This window comes from Eriocheir sinensis, chromosome 52 (genome assembly GCF_024679095.1).
Source record: "Eriocheir sinensis breed Jianghai 21 chromosome 52, ASM2467909v1, whole genome shotgun sequence".
NCBI lineage: Eukaryota > Metazoa > Arthropoda > Malacostraca > Decapoda > Varunidae > Eriocheir > Eriocheir sinensis.
The window spans coordinates 6,947,143-6,966,842 of record NC_066560.1 but is presented as its reverse complement, the minus strand read 5'-3'; the positions used below and the strand labels follow the sequence as shown (position 1 = coordinate 6,966,842).

The window sequence follows — 19,700 nt, the reverse complement described above, 5'->3', positions numbered from 1 at the left end:
CATTACAGGGAAAGGTTTATAAGAGGTGCATTAGTGCTTACTTACTGTGGATATCATGAGGGGAAAAGAGGAGAGTGATAAAAGTAGATGATATAGGAGCGATAGGAAGCTAAGAGTGAAGTTATTGAAGACTTACGTAAAAGAATAGAAAAACGAAGACGGAAAAAGATGGTTTGTAGAGAAGGAATTCATTATTATTCAGCTACCCCGTCTACTTAGGATTTAGGATTTGGTAATGATAAGGAGTTTGTTAAAGTACTACATATTGCTGAAGAAGAGGCGATGGGCGGTGCAGGGGCAGGTTTTTCAGCTGGTCCCCCACCCCCCCTACACACACACAAAAAAAAAAAAAAACATAGGCTACGAAGATTCAACAAACAATATTAGAAGTTGAAGTTACAAGTTCCACTGTATTGCCCAGAATTCCACATTCCACGTATACATCCACACGACTTCTGCGTGTCACGAAACACGATAAATTAAGCTAAACCCGAGGGCTAAATCTATATATACCAAGTCAAGTCACTCTGCTTCAAAACTGCGACCGGTACGCGCAGGAGGCGGTTTTTGGGGCGGAGCAGCGGATTGACGTCACTTGGAGCCAAAAAAAAAATACCCGCCAGTTCAGGGGTGACTGAAGTTGGAGCCGTATGTACACTCTGGATGTGCATTCTCGCCTTCTTTCACAGCGCGTTCAGGCAAGCCACTTACGAAAAAATATGTCTTTTTATTGTGCTACTGCGTGACTGTAATTCTATTGCCTACAAATGGCGGTGTGGGGTGTGAGGGAGGGCATGATGAAGTGATTTATTTAAATTAGTCCGCCTTTCCTCGTTTTCTCTAAATCCCTGTTTCTACATTCTCTAGTTTGGCTCCAAGCAGTGTCACGCATAAACCACGCCTCTGCCGTGTCTCCTCCCACAAACCTGCGTGTGACTTGACTTGGTGTATATAGACTTAGCCCAAGGGTTCCACCCACGGCCCACACAGACCGTGGTTCAACCGGCGCCAGGATCGAACCCGCGACCGGCGAGACGGGAAGCCACTCCCCTACCCAGCCTGCCAAACAGATACCCCTCTAGCTGAGTGAGTTAGGTAGGCTTTCCACATCAGGCGGGTACACTGCGTCAAGAAATGTGTAAGGCCCTGTTGGGGAAGCGGAAACAATGAACGTCGCGGCCCGTCTGGCAACAGTGGCGCGCGCGCGCGTGTTTGTGTGTGTGTGTGTGTGCGTGTGTGTGGGCGGCGAGTATCACCTGTGATCTGCCCCGAACAGGTGAGCCGCGTGGTTCCCGGAGGTGTGCAGGGTGTAACTGGCGGGCTGGCCGCTGGGGGAACACACACGCCCTGGTTAGGGGCGCCTGCCCGCTCCAGCACCACACAGGCGGAAACGTTTTGAGGCCCTCCAGTCCTCCACGCCTCCCTGAGCCGCGCCGGGCCTGTGAGGCACTGGTGTGTGGTGAGGACAGGTGTGGTGTGCTGCAGGGAGTAGAGGCTGGACAATGTAAAGCTGATTAGGCTAGATAGTACGCATCAACTCGTGTGCAGGGCGGGTGTAGCTGCTGCCTCAGGGTGTGGCGGCCATGGGCCAGGCTTTGGACAGCAGTGCCTGATCGTCTGGAGGCTGTGAGGCTGTTCACCTCTTGCAAGCACAGGCCTCAGTGAGCTGTCTAAGCCCAGACCTCTCAGTCCAGTTTTGCCGGCCCAGCAGTGCTCCTGCTGGTGGGGCTGACGATGAACAGGCCGGGATGATATTTGGGAGGTGGTTAGGCAAATTTATAAATGGCAGAAACAAACGTCTTCCACATCTGTCCAGGGTAGAGGTGACTTTTCTAGAGTACAGAAATGCAGGCATAGATTTAAAAAAGGTAATTATGGAGAGTCACTACGCGCCTCCAATATTGCCCCCATCAGAATAATAACCTTTCCAAGGTCTCACACAGTTGTACTTCTCTAGTTTTACCGGCAGATCATACATTTACTGCGATATTACTCCACTTCAACAAACTTAAAACACCTGGTAGTGGGTAGGACTATGAAGACCAGGGAAATTGTGAGGTAAAAGCAGATATTACAATAATGCTGTCTACCTGAAATGAAGCGTTTCTGTGCTCCACTTACGGCAATAAAATATATTTTCTAAATAATCCCCCGATGGCGGCGCTGTGGGGCAGCGCCATTTTGATGGATGCCAGTAAGTGATTGTATCTGTTTACGTTCATAAACCAGAAGACGTAATTGGGGGGGGGTCGAAGGGGGCGAAGCCCCCCGTTAGAGGTTAGGTTATGTAAAGTTGGGTTGGGGTAGTTTGAATATGCTCCCCCACCCAAAAAAAACTATTTCCCATGGCTCCCCCAAGATCGTTAGGGGAGAGGGATTTGGCCTTTTTCATTACTTTTAAGTACTTGTGCCTTCATATTATTGTTGAGGGAAATGTATTTCGTCCCTTAACTATAATATGGAGGCATAATATCGTATTTTGGAGGCGTGGAGTGACTCCACAATTACCTTAAAAAAAAAAAAGACTACTTTAATCTAAAAGTATACATTGTTTATGTTGTTTCAGTAGCTAGAGGCAGCCATGGGCACCTGGGGCTCAGATCTTGCTGCACTTGACTTCAACTTTGGCTCTGATGCCCCAGTGGGATGCCTCCTCTGCTCCGAGAGCTTCACAGTGGCCCAGGACAGCCAGCCCCTCCAGCAGCACCTGCTGGAGGCCCACCACTTCATCATTGGAGAGGTGGAACAGGTGGCTGACCTCAGGCAGTAAGCTTTACTCCTGATTTTGTTTCATTACTAGAAGCTTTCTTCATACATAGACAGGAAAAGTCTGTTAAGGCCTCCTTACACTATCAGTCATTGGTCTAAGCCACTCACCAGTACTGAGATTGTACAATCCTCAGTTGTCATCAGAAACATTAAGTCAGCATAAACAAGAGAGCTGCTTGCATTGCCATCATCCTTGTGCTCGAGGGCTGTGAACAAACGAAAAGGAAGAAAAAGTTATAGATGAAGGTATTGATAGGAAAACAAATTTATGAACCCAGAAAAATTTTCTAAACAATTTAGACATTTTCTTTAAATTTTTCTTGGAATAGTTTACTACTGTTCCCCTTCAAGTATTTTTTTTTTTTTTTTCACATTTCACATGGCAAACTTCTGTACAGTTGACAGAACTCATACCTCTCCTGTACACTTGCCATACCTACTAACGAGTGACTGAAGATTAGTGCACAATCCTTACCACACATCATGGTTGACACTGAAAAATTAAACACTTACAGAGTGTGTTCAATTTTCTGCAATTTTTCACTGGTGCCCACACATGATGGAAATAACTCACATGAATGCACAATCTTATGATTGAGCATTCATGATTGAGAGTGTACAGGGGCCTTTGGTCTGGTTTGCAGAGGAGTAGCTTCATGCCAGATTACTGGAAATTCCAAACACACGCACACATGCAATTTCACAAGATATAGAAAACTGTGTTTATTTTCTTGCTTCACTGGATATTTTTCAACCTTAGTAAGTAGTTTTCAACCCTAGTAAGTAAAGGCAGGCAAACAGCCTTTTGTATTTCACCCTCAAGGTTATTTTCATTCTGTAAGTGAGTAAAAGGTGCAGGCCTAAGGCAGCAAAACCTTTGGTATGGCAGATATGTCCTGTACTGGGGAAAGCTGCGTCACCTGGAGCTGCAGGATTACTGTGTGGTGTTCTGTGCAACCAGCCAGCCTGGCGCTACAAGCGACCCTTCCCCTGCCAACACATACTACCTCCTCTGTGACAAGCTGCCTGAGGACTACAAGCTGAGGCGCTCCCTCATGCAGATGAAACTGGTAATGTGCCAGTTCACTTTTAACATATTCATGAACGTCATTCAGCAGCATTCTTTGTTAAGAAATAATACATTTTGGGTTGTCTACTGTATGAGATGTTAGTTTTAATGTTAACCAGAACTTTTACACTGAGTTCTGTTGAAGATGTGGAGCCTCACAAAGTTCTTATCATTGCAGAAGCACGTGGTGGCACAGAAGGAAAGGGAGTGCCAAGACGTCAGCTTCTCGCGCCAATGCATCTACTGCAGCGAGGTGCTGGGGGGTGGCGTGACTAGCTGCTTCCAACACCTCACCCACCAGCACAGCTTCTCCCTTGGCAACCCAGACAACATAGTGTATGGGGCTGAGCTATTGGATATCCTACATGAAAAACTGAGGAAGTATGTCGCATGACTTGCTTAACATTGAAAGATGACACTGAATGTAAATGTTATTCATATACATTTGTAGTTTTTTTATATATATTTTTATACCTTTTCTCCATCTGTCAGTGCCTGTTTGTTTTTAGTGTGAAGGCTTTGGGATGGTTCTCTTATCACACCACATGACTTACCTGCTTTAGCTAGTGGACAAATAAGTTTATAGTCAAGTAGGCTGACCTGTCAGGCAACGAGCTAATGCTTTTAATGCCTCAGGTTGCAGTGCCTATTCTGTGAGAAGATCTTCAAGACTCACAAGATGCTGCGGGAACACATGAGGAAGCAGCAGCACCGTTGCCTCAACCCCAAAAACAAGATATATGACAAATTTTACCTCCGGAACTACTTACGGGTACTGTTGATAGTTTTATTACAGCCAAACCATATACTTTGCTCATGAACAAGAATGCTTATCACTGTGTGTAGTCAAAAGAAATGGGACCATGTTCATATCCCTTCAGCCTGGAACACCTTGGGAGGAGACAAAGCGGGACCTGGATGAAGAGAGTGACACAGAGAGTGTGAATGAGGCTTGTGGGCAGGCCGTGAAGGTACAGGAGGAACCGGCCTGGACTGACTGGCAGGAGGTCAACACTCACCCCACCACCTGCCTCTTCTGCCCCTTCACCACCACAAAGGTCATTCTAGCCACTGTCCAAAGTAGCCAGTTTCATGTTACAGTTTTAAATCAGGTAAATGTTGCTTGAAACAGTATACTTTCCACATATCCTTGGGAAATTTAAGCCCCAGGAAACAAACAAGCAAACAAAAGAAAGAAAGATAACCCACAGTAAGGGGTAACACTAAGCATCCTCACACATTGCTTCTTGCACTCAGAGGTAACAGAAATAAATCAGATAAGTTTGATGAGTGTAGATATAGTAAGGCATTCATGGAACAGGTCTGATTGGCAAATTTTGGGGACCCTATCATTCCTGCCTCTATAATTTTAATACCACCAAAAATAGATATGAATAGATGGATAAAGAATAAATATTGTTATTTGTATTATTCTCAACTTTTCACACAACTCATTTTAACCCAGTAGCAGCGACGGACCAAATTTGTGGCTTTACCGTGTAGCAGTGACGGACCAAATTTGTGGCTTTACCGTGTAGCAGTGATGGACCAAATTTGTGGCTTTACCGTGTAGCAGTGACGGACCAAATTTGTGGCTTTACTGTGTAGCAGCGACGAGCCAAATTTGTGCCATGATATAAACCCCCTAAAATAGATGATGCAGAAACTGATCACAAATGTTTTGATATATATTATGAAATGGTTTGTGTGAGTGATGATATTTTCTCATTTTTCTCGCTTAGAGGGACCATTTTGAAACATGTCCCTCGCTGCTACCGGGTTAACATGCTTATTTTCCTTGGGTTTGACTGTTGAGATTTAACACTTTCATACAAATTGTCTGCTCCTCTTGCCTAGACATTACTAGTGGGCAGGTCTTTGGTGAGGGGTACCAGCATTTATTTTACTTATTTATTTATTTATTTTTTATTTATTTATTTATTCTTTTTCCCCAGGTTCCCAGAGGCTTGTTCAGCCACATGCAGGTTCACCACAACTTTGACTTTGAGAGCATCACTCGTAACTTCAGCTTCTACCAAAAAGTCAAAGCTGTTAATTTCATACGAACTTGTGTAAGTATATCTATGAGTCACCTGGAAATGTTCATATAGATTACTGATATTTAAGAAATCAGGGTAACATGTTAAGAATTGGGTTAATGTTTCTTTTAATAATAGCGTCTCATGACGTGATAATTGTGGCGCTCGCTGCTGAAGTAAGGTAAACGACATGGGGGCCGATCTTGAGATATCACTTGCCTTGCATCGACCAAGTATTCAGGAGGCGTTCTGAGGCAACTATTCAGACTAACATTTAAAGAAGTTGTGGCATTATGGTCGACTTATTTTCATCCAAATGCCAAGGAAAAGTGCAGAAACAACAGAGGGAATCAGTTTCTTGTGCGTGTCGTTTGCCTCACTTCAGCAGAGAGCACCACAATTGTAATAGTAAGTCATGGAGCACAAGGTAGACACGGAGGGTCTATTCCACCAGATGAAGGAGCAGCGGTGTCTACAGTGCCAAGTTGTGTTTGCTGACAGTGAGGCTCTACAGGACCACATGGCTCAGACTGGACACTTCAGGCTTCCTCAGTCACTAATTTGGGACCTCCCTCAGTGAGTCAGAGATTGTTTTCTGTTTAACCCGGTAGCAGCGGGGATCATGTTTCTTAATGGTCCCTCTAAGCAAGAAAAATGAGAAAAAAATCATCACTCACACAAACCATTTCATAATATATATCAAAGCATTTGTGATCAGATTATGTATCATCTGTTTTGGGGGGGTTAAATCATGGCACAAATTTGGCCTGTCGCTGCTGCACGGTAAAGCCACAAATTTGGCCCGTCGCTGCTACCAGGTTAAATCACTACTGGTATTCTGTTTATTTAGTCAGCATCACCAGCCACTTGCTTGTGTCATCTGTCAAGAATTGCATGGTGTTTATTTGCTGCCCCTCCCACAGGTACCACTTCCCAGTCTTCGACAATGACGGTCTGCTGCTGCACATGGAGGACGACGAGATGGATGAGCAGGAGGCTGACCCCGGCACCCCAGCCAGCGAGGCAGAGCAGGCAAGGTTTCTGTGCTGTGATGGTATCTCTCTGTGTGCTTCATTTTAAGACTCATATTGCTGCCATAGAAAATGCATCATGTTCACTTTTTTTTCTATGTATGTTAATTATAACAGACACTGAAGCATGTATATTCTGTGAACTTTGAATGCCAAGCCACTCATCACTTATATTTGTGTTATGCACCAGCCTTTATCCCCTGCCCATTACTCATCAGAATCAGAAAGAAGTCCTGTTACATCGTTAAGATCTTGCCTTCAACTTTACCTTTCTAACTTCTTTTCTCATGTGTCTCTTCAATCACATATGTTCACCATGCATTCTGTCTTTTTCCTCTTGCCGCACCTTATATGTAACTACTTCCTCATTTGCTCTAACTGCTGACCTCTTAAAAATATCCAACACCTCACTTTGTAGGCAATTTAAATAATTTGACAAATCCATAATAGGGTAACAATCTGCACTTTATTTAATATTACCAGATCATGAGCCCAGCCACTGGCACTCAGCTGTGCAGGGAGAGAGTTCAGAATGCTTTGGTTGTTTGTATACACTGGAAAACTCAATGTACCTATTCCTCAGCAGGTGATCTACCCAGAGGACCTGCAGCCACACGATGACTCCATCCTGCAGGACTCCTCTCTGCGGGAGGAGATCACCAGGACTGAGGACAAGGAGGACGACCTGGTGGTAAAGTGTCTGTTCTGCTGCTACACTGTGCCGGGGGAACGCGCCCACCTGCAGGTGTACTCCCACATGCGTACCTTGCACTGCTTTGACTTTCCCGAGGTAGTGAGCGGCCTTTCCTTCTACACACAGGTGAAGCTCGTCAACTACATGAGAAGAAAGGTAAATACTATCACAAGCTTATTTCTTGACCTGGAAAATGCTCTTACGATGGCTGGGATATGCTCTGTAATATCTATATTTTATTGAGCTAGACCCCAAAAGCAAAGATTGGACTGGCAAGTAACCCTTTTTAGTGGACTTATTTGTGGCAGCCTTCAAGCCTTCCTTCCCCACTAGACCCTGTTAGTTTACCTCTGTGGCAGTCTTCAAGCTTTCCTCTCTGTTCCTCCTCCCTCACATGACCATTTTAGTTCTCCTCTTGTTTATGGCAGCTTTCACACCTTCCTCCCTGTTCTTCCTCCTCCACATGTCCCTATAAGTTCACCTCTGTGGCAACCTTCAAACCTCCTCTGTTCCTCCTTCCCTACATGCCCCTTTAGTTCACCATCTTTGGCAGCCTTCACACCTTCCTCTCTGTTGCTCACCCTGGCAGGCGGCGCAGAGTGAGTGTCATGTGTGTAGCCGGGTGTTGAGGGACAGAGGGGCCATGGAGGAGCACCGGGTGTTGGCCAGCCACACTGCCCTTCCCCAGAGTCACCTGTACCAAGACCAGAGGTGGGTCCAACAGGGTAGTGTCGACAGTGTTTGTGGTAGTGGTGGTGGTATTATTGACACTGGTGATGGTAATAGTAGTGGTGTTGACAATGGTAGTAGTAGTAGTAGTGTCGAAAGTTGTAGTAGTAGTAGAAGTAACCCTAACGTTCACTAATTTATACCCTGTACTCCAATTAGCACTCACATCAGGAAAAGCCTTTGTAAATATTGCCTAAATATATAAATTAATTTGTCAAAACTCGATTTGCAAAACTATATATATTTTAAGAAGATAATTTTTAAGCCTGATCTCAGTTTTCTGTTCCTTTCCTGGTGGGATTACTGATTGCACTGATGCTTACAAATTGACAAGCTTGTTCTGGTGCCATTAAGAAACTGCGATTAGTAGTTTGTTACCAAGTGAAAGCTGATGCCTTGGGGTAATTGTCATCCTTGGAGGCTTCTTGGTAATGGTGGATAAGAAAAGGCATGTTCAGTAGATTGTGAGAATAAATCTTATTTACAACATTTTATTAGTATTTTATATTATTTTTCATTTATTTTTTGCCATCCTTTCTGCTGATGTGTTTCCTAAAGTTTTCATTTTTTTATTCGATGTGTTGAAAGAAATTACTTGCTTGTTTCTCTGTTACTGCATATATGTGAAGTAATTATTTGAAAGTATCAGCATGTGGCTCCCATGCCATTTCAGATGAATCATGGATGCTTTGTTCCTTACAGCTGGCTGAAACCCACACTGGAAGGGGATGGGCTGTTGCAGAGGCTGAGGGAGGATGGAGATTCAGATGACGAGGACCCCAGAGTGCCGGACACCTCGCGGAAGGAGGTTAGAGGCTGATGTTTCTTGTTGACCTGACGTTGAATCATCAGACTTTTCATTAGTGGTCAAGACGGTCATTATGTATAGAGTTTTTTGATGCTGCCACCCTAGGACTTTCACCTGTTTCTCCCATTTGAAGCCCTCCTATCACTATTTTGTCTCAGTTGAAATAATGAGCACCATTATTAAATTGACGTGAATTATATATAACTGACCTTAAAAGTTAATAGGTATTTTGTGTTATGATTGTTTCAAGGCTAGCAAATAAGCAAGTGAGTGAGCAGGGCACCCCAACCCAAACACCACTGGTTGTAGGGGGTAAAAATGTCACACAGCAGCACACAAACCACTTTAAACAAGCAGAGTGATCAAATCCTTTGTGACGTTTTCATGACAGCATTAGACTCTCTAGCCAATCAGTTGCCTACCCAAAGTGTACCAGCCAATCAAAAGGCAGCAAACCGCCACTCAGTCAAGGGTCTCACTCGCTCAGCTGTTAGGAACTTTATAAGAGAGAAGCAGAAAATATTTCAATCTGACGTTTCACCGATTGATTACCCTTTCTGGTTGTCAGAGGTCTCATACTTGGTTATGTAGAGCTGAGGTGTTAGATGACAAGGCTAACTTAGTTGTACCTTTAAAATCATAATACACTGTATCACTATGTCTTGAACTAAGGGAAATAAACAAGTACCTCGCATTTTCAAGAAGTCAAAATTACAACCTAAACCTAAAAATCCACTATTTTTTTACTGTGTGTATTCATAGCATCAGCACAAACAAGCTAAAGGGTAAGATTAAGTCAGGGCCCCCTAAACAAAATTTTCATGCAGAGGGTCCTTCACAGAGCAGCCACCAGGGGGTGCCCACTTTCCTCTCACTAAGCAGTCCAATTGAACACTCAGTCAGCTAAGCACTAAAACGATGGTGGCCTTCTATGAATTTGTCTGATTCCTCTGGTGATCACGGCAGAAGAGCTTGCAGACAAACCTTTGACAGATCACAGTGCAGCGCAGTCCACCTACCCAAGCCTTATCGAGGACTATCACAAAATTGCAGTGCTAATTACTTCAAAATTTCAATTGTAACATTGAACTATGTGGTGCACTGGCCAGTATTCTTCAACTAAATGCAACATTGGATTAATCAAACTTGAAATTAAGTCAATAGCACATATTTTCATGTCCATGAATTATAAGCCCTACATTGCCATATATCACATGAAAACATGTTTCAAATATATGAAATCCACTTTATGCAGCCACTTCAAGAATGCAAGTCTTGCATAAAGCCTGGTGCATAGATGTTTTTATGTACTACATACATGAAATTATTGCACCAATTGTTTCAGCAAACTCATCCATGAAAACACTTATTGTTTAGGTAGGTATAGTAGGATTGCCAATTATGTAGCAATTTTAATTCCTCGTTCCTTCTTGCAGGTTGTATTTGGAGAGGATGTACAACTTCCTCAACTAACCAGCCAACTGAGAGCCCTCAGACTGGAGCTGCTTGAGACTGGCAATTCTTGACACCCACACCAGTCGTGGAATACACTCCTATGTCTGAGTGTTACAAACATTTTAATGGAAATATATTTTAACCATTAACTCTGATCTTACCTTATCCTGCTTCCTTGCTTATGGTTGCAGAGTGAGTTCTAGCACATGCCAGCAAGACATTTGAAAAATCACAGCCTTTTGTAAATACAAAACCTATTTTATTATTTTTTTCAGAAGAGAATGTTGCCAGTTGTTGAGGCACTTTCCTGCCAACCAACTGAGGAAGGAACTATACAAATCTGCATTAAATACAGGATCCTGTCAGGAGTATACACAACTATGTACATGTTGCTGGGGCTCAGCCCTGCTTGCCTGCTTCCCGCCACGTGTTGATCTCGCCTTCAAACTGAAGTGGCTCCACAACCACCTTGTTCTGGTGCGGCATCGGTCCCAGCACGGCCTTTACGTCATCATAGTTCAGAGTCTCCTTCTGCAGCAGTGCCTCAGCCAGCTATGGAATGATAAAAATGTCAGATTTCAAAACCATTACAAAGGTATTGTAAAAACATTAAATCAATCAGTCAATGGGGACATATGCCAGGGGGCACATTGCCTTACCAAGCCTACAACGGTGGTTCCTCCAAGCAAGTCTCCATGCAAGCACCTTTCCCATACTAAGAACCTCCCAGCAGGATCCATCAACTTGTTCTAGCCACAAGCTTTGTGGGCACCCCCTTGGCCTCCACTCAGGATTGTCTCTTACATAAACAACCTCAATAGCAGGTTGACTTCTGGATGGTGTGCCACATGTCCGCATAGCCAGAGTTCACATTCATGGACTACACATGCAGGTAGTTCAGTTTCACAAAGTAGTTGCCAATAGGACATAAAGCCACTCCAGCAACGTGATACCTCATGATTCTGTGAAAATACTTATAACCACAACAATTTAAGTCTTCAAGCCTCTCTTTGGTGTCCCTGTCTCACAGAAAGCAAAGGTGACAAAGTCTTGATGATCTAAATCTTTGTTCTTATGCACAAGCATCAACAACTCTATATGTTAACCCGCCGTCTGCCGGCTATTTGAAGACCTGTAGCCAACCCCAGTGCCGGCTATTTTTTTTTTTTCAAAAAAATTACCTATAGTTCCAGAGAATGCAAAAAAAACATGGAAAACATCAATATAAGTACTCACGAAGCCTGGAACGGATGAATTTTCTGCGTTATGTCTCTGTGTCGTGGCCGTGAAAAAAAGTATCGCAGGATCCGTTGACTTTATTTTTACACAGAACACTAACGAATGTTTTCGTTGGACTATTTGTTACCGCACACACTAAACCAATTGTTCTGAGTTTTACCACCATGATCACTGAACCTGTGGGCGTTGTTCATGGGCACAGTGATGGGGCGCCATAGGACACCTTGAAATAAGAAGCATATATCTTGATATACGTTTTTGTAGTGTTTTCACTATATATTTTTTAGTTGCTGTCATGTCTACTACCACATAATAACATATTTACACATAAATGAGATCAGAATATATATAAGAATTTTGTATAAAAAAAAGTCGTCACTCAGTGAAGCACAGGTGGGGCTGGGTGACTCACATGGGTAGCAGCCCCGCCAAAGTTCAAACGTGATGCCTACGGGATATCTTTGCTTTATCTTTCAACTTCGATTTATAATGATTTTTTTAATATCAGACCGTATATATACGGCGCTGGCATTGTCCGCGGCATAGGGTTAGACCGTATATATACGGCGCTGGCAGACGGCGGGTTAAACCTGAGCAAGTTCATTATACCATGAGGCGAGCCAATCCCAAGTGCCTCCACACAGCCTTCCAAAGGTTCTACAGGCAAGTGCCATATCTACACCACCCCAGCCAGCCCCAAAACAAAGGCAGGGCCAGGGCCAAGGGCCTTCCCTCTTGCAACTTACTAAATGAACGAAAAGTATAGTTATTGTGTATACTTACCAATTTCAACTTGTCCATATTTGCTTTTAAAACCTCTTCAGTCTTCTTATAAGATGAAAATATGAGACTAGAGACCTCCTTGTCAATGATAGCATCTAAGTTTTCAGAGTATGGCCTCACCCCATACTCTCTGTTCTCCTCGTCAGGGTACGACACCAACCCCACCACATCACTGAACCCAAAAGTACGAACCTGAAACACAGACAAGAATGCAGTGACTATTCTCCTTACACAGAAGAGATGTCATTCATAGTGAACATTAAAATGAATATTGGCTGAACCATTTAATCAAGTATTGTGCAAAACTGTTTACTTCCAAAAGTTAGGGATATAGTGTTACCATTGCATAGGCCATCTTGGTGACTTTCTCCAGGTCATTCTGAGCCCCAGTGGTCACCCTGTTGAACACCAGAGATTCGGCAACACGGCCCCCCAGGGCCATACACATCTTTTCAAAGAGCTGAAAAGAAATTTCTTTATAGGTCTGGAAATTGTATTTAATTCATCTATTAACACCAATTACTGCGTGGTGCCTTCAAGCAAAGTTTGTCCTCGGGAGGTCTATGTGAATTAGATGAGAGTGCTGCTATTACTACAATGACTAAATATAAGTTGATCATAAAATTAAAGGAGCTAACACCTCTTCAAAGTCAGTCACAATGTAAAGTCATATAAATAAGTTAAACTAAATAATGTTTGTGATGCAGCACAACACCACAGTAAAGACAAAATAAGTTAGTGTGTGAAAGATGTGAATTGCAAGAAGGGTTCAGCACCAGGTACAACAGGATTGAGCCCAAATGTAAATGCCTCATTTAGCTGCATCACCTTCACCCATGTTTACCCTCCTCAGGAAGAAAATTTCATGTAGGAAAGGCTAAAACTCAAGTTTCACCAAGTCTGTCTTGACTTTCACTGGATAAGGAAATATGAATGTTGAAAAGCTGAAAGTCATTACATGAGGTCTTTCTTACCTCCTGTTGGGTGAAGAGCTTTTGATCCTTGGGCACATACTGGGCAAAGCCAAGAGCCTGGTTGGTTCTTGGGACAATGGTGACCTTGAGAAGGGCATCTGTGTGCTCCAGCAGCCACCCCAACAAGGCATGACCAGACTCATGGTAGGCAACAACCCGCCTCTCCTCGGGTGACAGAGCCTGTCATAACATATCTGATCAGTGTCTGCCTTGGTCTGCTATATAAAGATATAGTGGGTAGGGAAACATGCTTACAATGAAAAGCTTCTATGGCAGAGGATGTAACCGCCTTATATCATCAATTAACTCTCGGTATGGTAAAGTTCTTTGCCTTTTAACTTTTGGGAAGGATGTTGACTTGTATTCAGTATCACCATTTCCATATTCTCTGCAATGTTTTGAATCACCACACGAAAATTCCTCACCTGTGATCTCTTTTCTGTGCCGCCAACCACACGCTCCACGGCATACTCCAGGTCAAGGGCTGTCACCACCTTTTTGCCATACCGGGCTGCATGCAAGGCCGCCTCATTCACCACGTTGGCTATGTCAGCGCCTGCACCCACAAGACCAGTGATCAGTACTAAAGCAGGAAGGTACTGACTCACAAATTATAAATGCATCTAATACCTATAAAAAGTACACAGATTATACTTTTTAATTATGAACTTGTGGTATGAAGTGAGTCAAGAAGTTAGTGAATGACTATAAGGAATTAAACTATGGTAGAAAAGGCCTCTGCTTCACTGTTGAGTGGTTCATCTGATTTTATAATTCAAAATTTTCAAGTTATCCACTGATGTACATAACAAAAAAAAAAAAAGAAACGTTATCAGCCTTACCACTGAATCCAAGGGTGAGGGAAGACATCCTCCGAGAGTAGTAACTGGCTGGCTTCTCTAAAACGATGCTCTTAAGGTGGTGTTCAAAGATCTCCCGCCTCTCCTCCTGGTTGGGGAGGTCCATCATGATGTGGCGGTCAAACCTCCCAGGCCTCAAGAGTGCCTGGAGAAAATGGTAAGCCAGGTTATTGGAGCCATCAGATTATTTGTCACTGTTCCCCAAAATTATGAAGTATCTATTACAAACCTGCTTCACATGTCAATTTGTTTAGTAAATTCTGACTGTATGGTCCTCACCACTTTCTAAATCCTTGGCACAAAGCACCATTCTTATTTCAGTCAACTACAGTTACTTAAAGCAACAACCATGGGCAGACAAACCTTGTCCAGAATGTCAAGCCTATTGGTGGAGGCAAGCAGAACCACTCCCTCCTTGGAGCCAATGCCATCCATCTCCACAAGCAGTTGGTTGAGAGTCTGTTCAGACTCTCCTGACCCTCCGTCATAGCCAGACTGTCCACTGGCACGCTGACGGCCAATGGCATCAAGCTCGTCGATGTACACAATACACGGCGCTCGCTTCTTTGCCTCTTTGAACAGGTCCCTGAGCCACAGAAAATTCACAGAGATTATTAAGACCCACAACTACCCATCCATTGATCAGTTTTTGTGATACAATCTTCAAATGTCAAGTTGTGTGTGGAGGTTTCCAATAATTCCATTCCCAGGTGATACAATGTATAGGTAAATGGATGCAGCCTATAAGTAAACCAAGACTTAGATGCTGTTTCTCTCACCTGACCCTTGCAGCTCCCAGGCCACCAATCATTTCTGTAAATTCTGAACCATTCATGGCCAGGAAGGGAATGTGGCCCTCAGTGGCCACAGCCTTGGCCAGCAAAGTCTTGCCACAGCCAGGGGGGCCCAGAAGAAGTGCACCCTTGGGAACCTGAATCAAGAGCACAAAGTAAAGTTGCAGTCAACCAGCCCAGTACACAGTGAACACAACTCCTCTAACCTCCTATAAAAATAACAGCTAAAATGCTTGATCTATAGTCAAGGGTTTTCTCAGCTCAGCATTACCTTAGCGCCAAGAGTCCTATATTTGTCAGGATTCTTGAGGAAGTCAACAAACTCCATAACCTCCTGCTTGGCCTCCTTGGCGCCGGCTACGTCAGCGAACTTGACTCCTCGCCCCGAGCCCGGCAGTAGCGGGTCAATGATGGTGAACTTGGCGCGGGTCATTTGGCTCTGAAAGTAATCATGGCACATCCTTACTCCACTCAGGAAGGAACAAAACATATATTACAGTGGTACATATGTCCATAATATCTTAGGGTCCTATCACATATTTGTCTAGTATGTGTGCATGTGTTTGGGGGAGGGGGGGGGTCTCAGCCACCCACCATTCCCTCCATGCCAAGTGGACCTCGGATGTTCATGTTGCGAGACAAGAGAGAGACAATGATGGCCACCACGATAATGGAGGCCAAGAGGCGGCTGGCCGTGTCGCCGCTCCGCTCGTACACCACCGGGATGCCCTGGTCCGTCCTGATCCCCAGCTTACTCTCTGCCTCCCTTAGTCTCTCCTCAAAATGCTGCAGGTCCACTATGTTCATGTGGAATGTCCTCTGGTCTATCTGTGGGTGGAGGAAATCATATTTGGTGAAGGTAAATATTAGGAAACTAAATTTTGTGCTCTCTTTGACTAACATGTTTGACAGTTACTTTGCCAACTAACCAAGGGAACATAAATGTATATAAGAGCTGATGTGCCTAAGTATACATGCAAGAAAAAGCATCTTTAACCCGGTAGCAGCAGGGATCACGTTTTCTAATGGTCCCTCTAAGCGAGAAAAATGAGAAAAAATCATCACTCACACAAACCATTTCATAATATATATCAAAGCATTTGTGATCAGATTATGTATCATCTATTTTGGGGGGTTTATATCATGGCACAAATTTGGCCCCTCGCTGCTACACGGTAAAGCCACAAATTTGGCTTGTCACTGCTACCGGGTTAATTTAACCATACACATTTCAATAATAAGAAGCCCCATTACTAAAATTTAACGGTCAACATGAATCGGCATGAAATCAATGTCTGCAAACAGCACCTTCTTGCCCTTGACGACAGCTCCCTCTTGCAGGATGATGGTCACAATGTCCAGGTCCGGCCGCACGATGAGCTCCTCCACCTCTCCACGAGCCAACATCTGGTGCACAAACTCATTCCACGATACATAACGCGCCACCTGGCAAAGTATAGAATGCAGATTTTTTTCTTTTCCATGCGCATGTGATCCCTCTGTCAATCAGTGTAATGAAAACATGTAAGCATCATGTATCAAGACAATTCTCCACCCAAAATTGACCTCTCTTCTGGCCTCTTGTTCTTTTTTCTTTTGTTGTAGCGGTGTCAATCACCCTTTTTTGTTAGTTTTTGTTTTTTGTCCCGGAGTTGCCTCCCTTACTGTAAAAAAAATGTGTGGCCTCACCAGACTCCATTCTTAGCCTTTACAAGTGGCGTGGTAACTCACTTCAGGTTGGTTGCTGCCAGGGAAGAGGAGAGAAATGATGGCAATAAACATATAGGCCGTCAACATCCACAGTGCAGCCTTGGCCAACATGCCCTTCTTCTCATCATCATTGTCCTTGTTTCCATTGCCACCAGAGCTCCCCTGAGGCTGGCCACCCCCTGGGCCCGGCATTCCTCCCTGCCCCGGCTGGTTGGACTGAGGTGGGCTGGTGTGGAAACTGCGCCACAACAGTTCTCCTTGCTGGGATGCTGATACTCCAGACCTGCATTATGGAGGGCAAAAGTACATTAGTTCCAACACTTTTATCATTATACTGAATACTCTTGAATCATACTCCTACTATTGTAACTGAGAAGCATTACTCCTCTTTGTATAATTAATCTTGGGTGTGTGCTCTTCTTTCAGGGTGCTTTATGAAATTGCTATAGGACAATACAGATCTTGTTGAACCAGCTCCATCAGCATCCTTTTAAAAAAAACTGGTATACCTTTCGAGGAGTTTGGTGACAGCAACAAACTCCCGGTTGATCTTGGTCCATGCTGGTGAGGTCAGCGCCTGTCTGTACCGCTGGATGAAAGTCTTCCTCACTGGTGAGTGAATGGCAATGTTTCTCTGAGGATGAAAGACAGATTTTTAAGCTTTATCATAATAATTGGGGAAGAGGTGGCTGAGTGGTTAGCATGCAGGAGCCGCGTCCAGGAGGATGCAGGTTTGCATCCTGCCCACCGCCACAAGCTGGGATTTTTCAGTCACCGCCAAGTGGCTACCCACATGCTGACCTGAAAACCATCTATCAAACTGGACTCTAGATTCTCTCTCTAAAGAGAGGATAAAAAATGAGCTCTGGGTAGCAGCATGAGCCAAGCACGATGGCACTTCTATAAACATTTACCTGCACCATAACAGGCTGGAACAGACCATCAGACCCCACCAAGAAAGCCTACCGGTGCCATAGGTAGAAACGAAAAAAGAAAGCGAAGTTTAGAAACAATCATAATTGTACAAGAATAAGTACAAATAGCAAGTACATAAGTTTTCCCATATAAAATTTGTAAAAAATAACAAGTCCATTCAAAATAATATTGGCCTAGCTCCTCCTCACCTGTGAGTGTGTCTGTGGCCTGTGCAGTGTACACCTGTGCATGAGGGAGCATAGCACACGCGCGCGGCTCCACACCGCCCTTGCTGCTGAGGCGCTCACCCTTTCCATCCTTCTGTCAGCTGTGTATGTGCTGTACAAGCCTCATCAGTTACCTGTAGGGAATGAAAGCTAGATTCAGGTCATAAATTACACTTATAAATTATATATTTAACTTGCTGTCTGTGAGGTACCTTTTCAACTCGATGCAAGAAAGTCCACCCCATCTCAAGGGCACACGTTCAAATATGAGACATAGTTAAGATAAGCTTATTCATCCCAAGTAGACCATTTTCCCTTGGAATTCAGGAAAAGTGGCTGCACTCTCCCATAACATTTTACCCTAATTATGGACTATCTCCTTGTTGAAAACCTGTCAAATTTGCAATCCTGGAAAGTACATTTTACCCTAATTATGGACTATCTCCCTGTTGAAAACCTGTAAAATTTGTAATCCTGGAAAGTCATTTCAGTGGAACATCACAATAATTACCATACAATTATTGGTAATTGTGGAGATTCACTACGCACCACCAAAATACGATATTACGCCTCCATATTATACTTAAGGGACAAAATACACGTCTCTTAACCATGATATGAAGGCGGAAAAACTTAAAAGTAAAGAAAAAGTGGTAAAGGTAGTGAAAAGGCATATTATACATACGCTCGTTTAGTTTTCCAAAAATTAAACGCATAAGTCTGTGCTGCACATCAAACTTTAGATCCAGCAAGCGTGCCGCTCCCCTCCACACGCCCGGTGGCCCGAGTGTTAAGTAGGCCCCGGGGAAGTAGCGGCGGCGCCCTGCCCGTCACGTCACTCACCTCCGCTATGGCTTTCACGGAGCACGAGAAGGTGACGCAACACTGCACCACCAACAACGCTATTCCGGATTTTTACTTAATATTCCGCCACTCTTAATATTAGTGTCTCCTGAGCAGAGCTGTACGCCTCCCATACCTGTCTCTCGAGGCCCCCAGCGGCGCCAGGGGTGTGTGGGTGGGCGGCTCGGCAGGGTCAGGCAACGTTTGTTTACCTTGTGTAACAGCTGTTCGTCCTTCCAACGGGGCCGCTGTTGTAAGCTCGCAGGGGCAAAATAGCTCACTGAGAGGTCCAAATAATTAACCATTTTAACGATAACTATATATGAAGGCGGTTATTCGAGTCGAAGAGGCAGTTTTTGGGGTCGGAAATTGACAAACATGGGAGGCTGAGTGCGATAGTCTGGTAACCGTGGGTCCAACTTGCTAACTGTTTCTGTAATTACCTCATTTCTATCTTCTATTTGTCCCGTTTCGGCTCCAATACATGGCACAAACATCAGAGCAACACTTTTAATCAAGAGAAGGCTTTTATAACAAACGAATAGGGCAGATTTTAAATAGATTTACCCCACGTTGATGTTCACTCTGTTCTTGTTTGTTTGGTGTTGGTCTGCCAGAATTGTTGTCTTGCTGGCAATATCGGCCATCACAAAGATTACAAGTGGAGAAACTAGAACAAAACCAGGCAAATTAATGTTTTCTGCTGTGTATTCCCCAGTTGGCATACGTGGTGGACAGCAGAGCGACTTATTTCTGCGAGG

At 44.0% G+C, this 19,700-nt stretch overlaps 2 protein-coding genes across 9 annotated transcripts; one reads left to right on the top strand and one right to left on the bottom strand.

Moving 5' to 3' along the window:
• Positions 1-1,148: 1,148 nt before the first annotated feature.
• LOC126983004 (zinc finger protein 277-like) lies at positions 1,149-10,743 on the top strand. Of its 7 annotated transcripts, none has more exons than XM_050835405.1 (13): positions 1,149-1,276; positions 2,567-2,766; positions 3,659-3,839; positions 4,017-4,219; positions 4,475-4,610; positions 4,720-4,896; positions 5,794-5,910; positions 6,332-6,453; positions 6,801-6,909; positions 7,495-7,758; positions 8,192-8,313; positions 9,034-9,139; positions 10,576-10,743. In XM_050835405.1, exons 2-13 carry the CDS (start codon positions 2,582-2,584, stop codon positions 10,663-10,665), a joined length of 1,812 nt encoding a protein of 603 aa, XP_050691362.1. In that variant the 5' UTR covers positions 1,149-1,276; positions 2,567-2,581; the 3' UTR covers positions 10,666-10,743. The 7 variants fall into 7 exon arrangements, with proteins under 7 accessions (XP_050691362.1, XP_050691364.1, XP_050691368.1 ...); XM_050835407.1 differs by having other exon boundaries at positions 1,161-1,276; positions 2,570-2,766; XM_050835411.1 differs by lacking the exon at positions 1,149-1,276 and adding an exon at positions 1,283-1,452 and having other exon boundaries at positions 2,570-2,766.
• Positions 10,744-10,831: 88 nt separating this feature from the next.
• Positions 10,832-19,208, bottom strand: LOC126983003 (paraplegin-like). Of its 2 annotated transcripts, none has more exons than XM_050835403.1 (15): positions 19,076-19,208; positions 18,079-18,230; positions 17,464-17,588; positions 16,976-17,237; positions 16,553-16,690; positions 15,839-16,072; positions 15,516-15,683; positions 15,230-15,381; positions 14,814-15,036; positions 14,433-14,595; positions 14,016-14,146; positions 13,591-13,770; positions 12,957-13,076; positions 12,617-12,808; positions 10,832-11,146 (listed from the first exon to the last, which is right to left on the bottom strand). In XM_050835403.1, exons 2-15 carry the CDS (start codon positions 18,184-18,186, stop codon positions 10,994-10,996), a joined length of 2,349 nt encoding a protein of 782 aa, XP_050691360.1. In that variant the 5' UTR covers positions 18,187-18,230; positions 19,076-19,208; the 3' UTR covers positions 10,832-10,993. The 2 variants fall into 2 exon arrangements, with proteins under 2 accessions (XP_050691360.1, XP_050691361.1); XM_050835404.1 differs by lacking the exon at positions 19,076-19,208 and adding an exon at positions 18,782-18,947.
• Positions 19,209-19,700: the final 492 nt, after the last annotated feature.

Excerpts from the sequence above, each read along its gene's own strand:
- LOC126983004 (XM_050835405.1), top strand. The coding sequence starts at position 2,582 with ATGGGCACCTGGGGCTCAGATCTTGCTGCACTTGACTTCAACTTTGGC. Across the intron at positions 2,767-3,658 it reads CAGGTGGCTGACCTCAGGCA|ATATGTCCTGTACTGGGGAA; the intron begins GTAAGCTTTACT and ends TTGGTATGGCAG. Across the intron at positions 4,611-4,719 it reads ACCTCCGGAACTACTTACGG|CCTGGAACACCTTGGGAGGA; the intron begins GTACTGTTGATA and ends ATATCCCTTCAG.
- LOC126983003 (XM_050835403.1), bottom strand. The coding sequence starts at position 18,186 with ATGGAAAGGGTGAGCGCCTCAGCAGCAAGGGCGGTGTGGAGCCGCGCG. Across the intron at positions 16,691-16,975 it reads CTGGCAGCAACCAACCTGAA|GTGGCGCGTTATGTATCGTG; the intron begins GTGAGTTACCAC and ends ATACTTTGCCAG. Across the intron at positions 13,771-14,015 it reads GCACAGAAAAGAGATCACAG|GCTCTGTCACCCGAGGAGAG; the intron begins GTGAGGAATTTT and ends ATGTTATGACAG.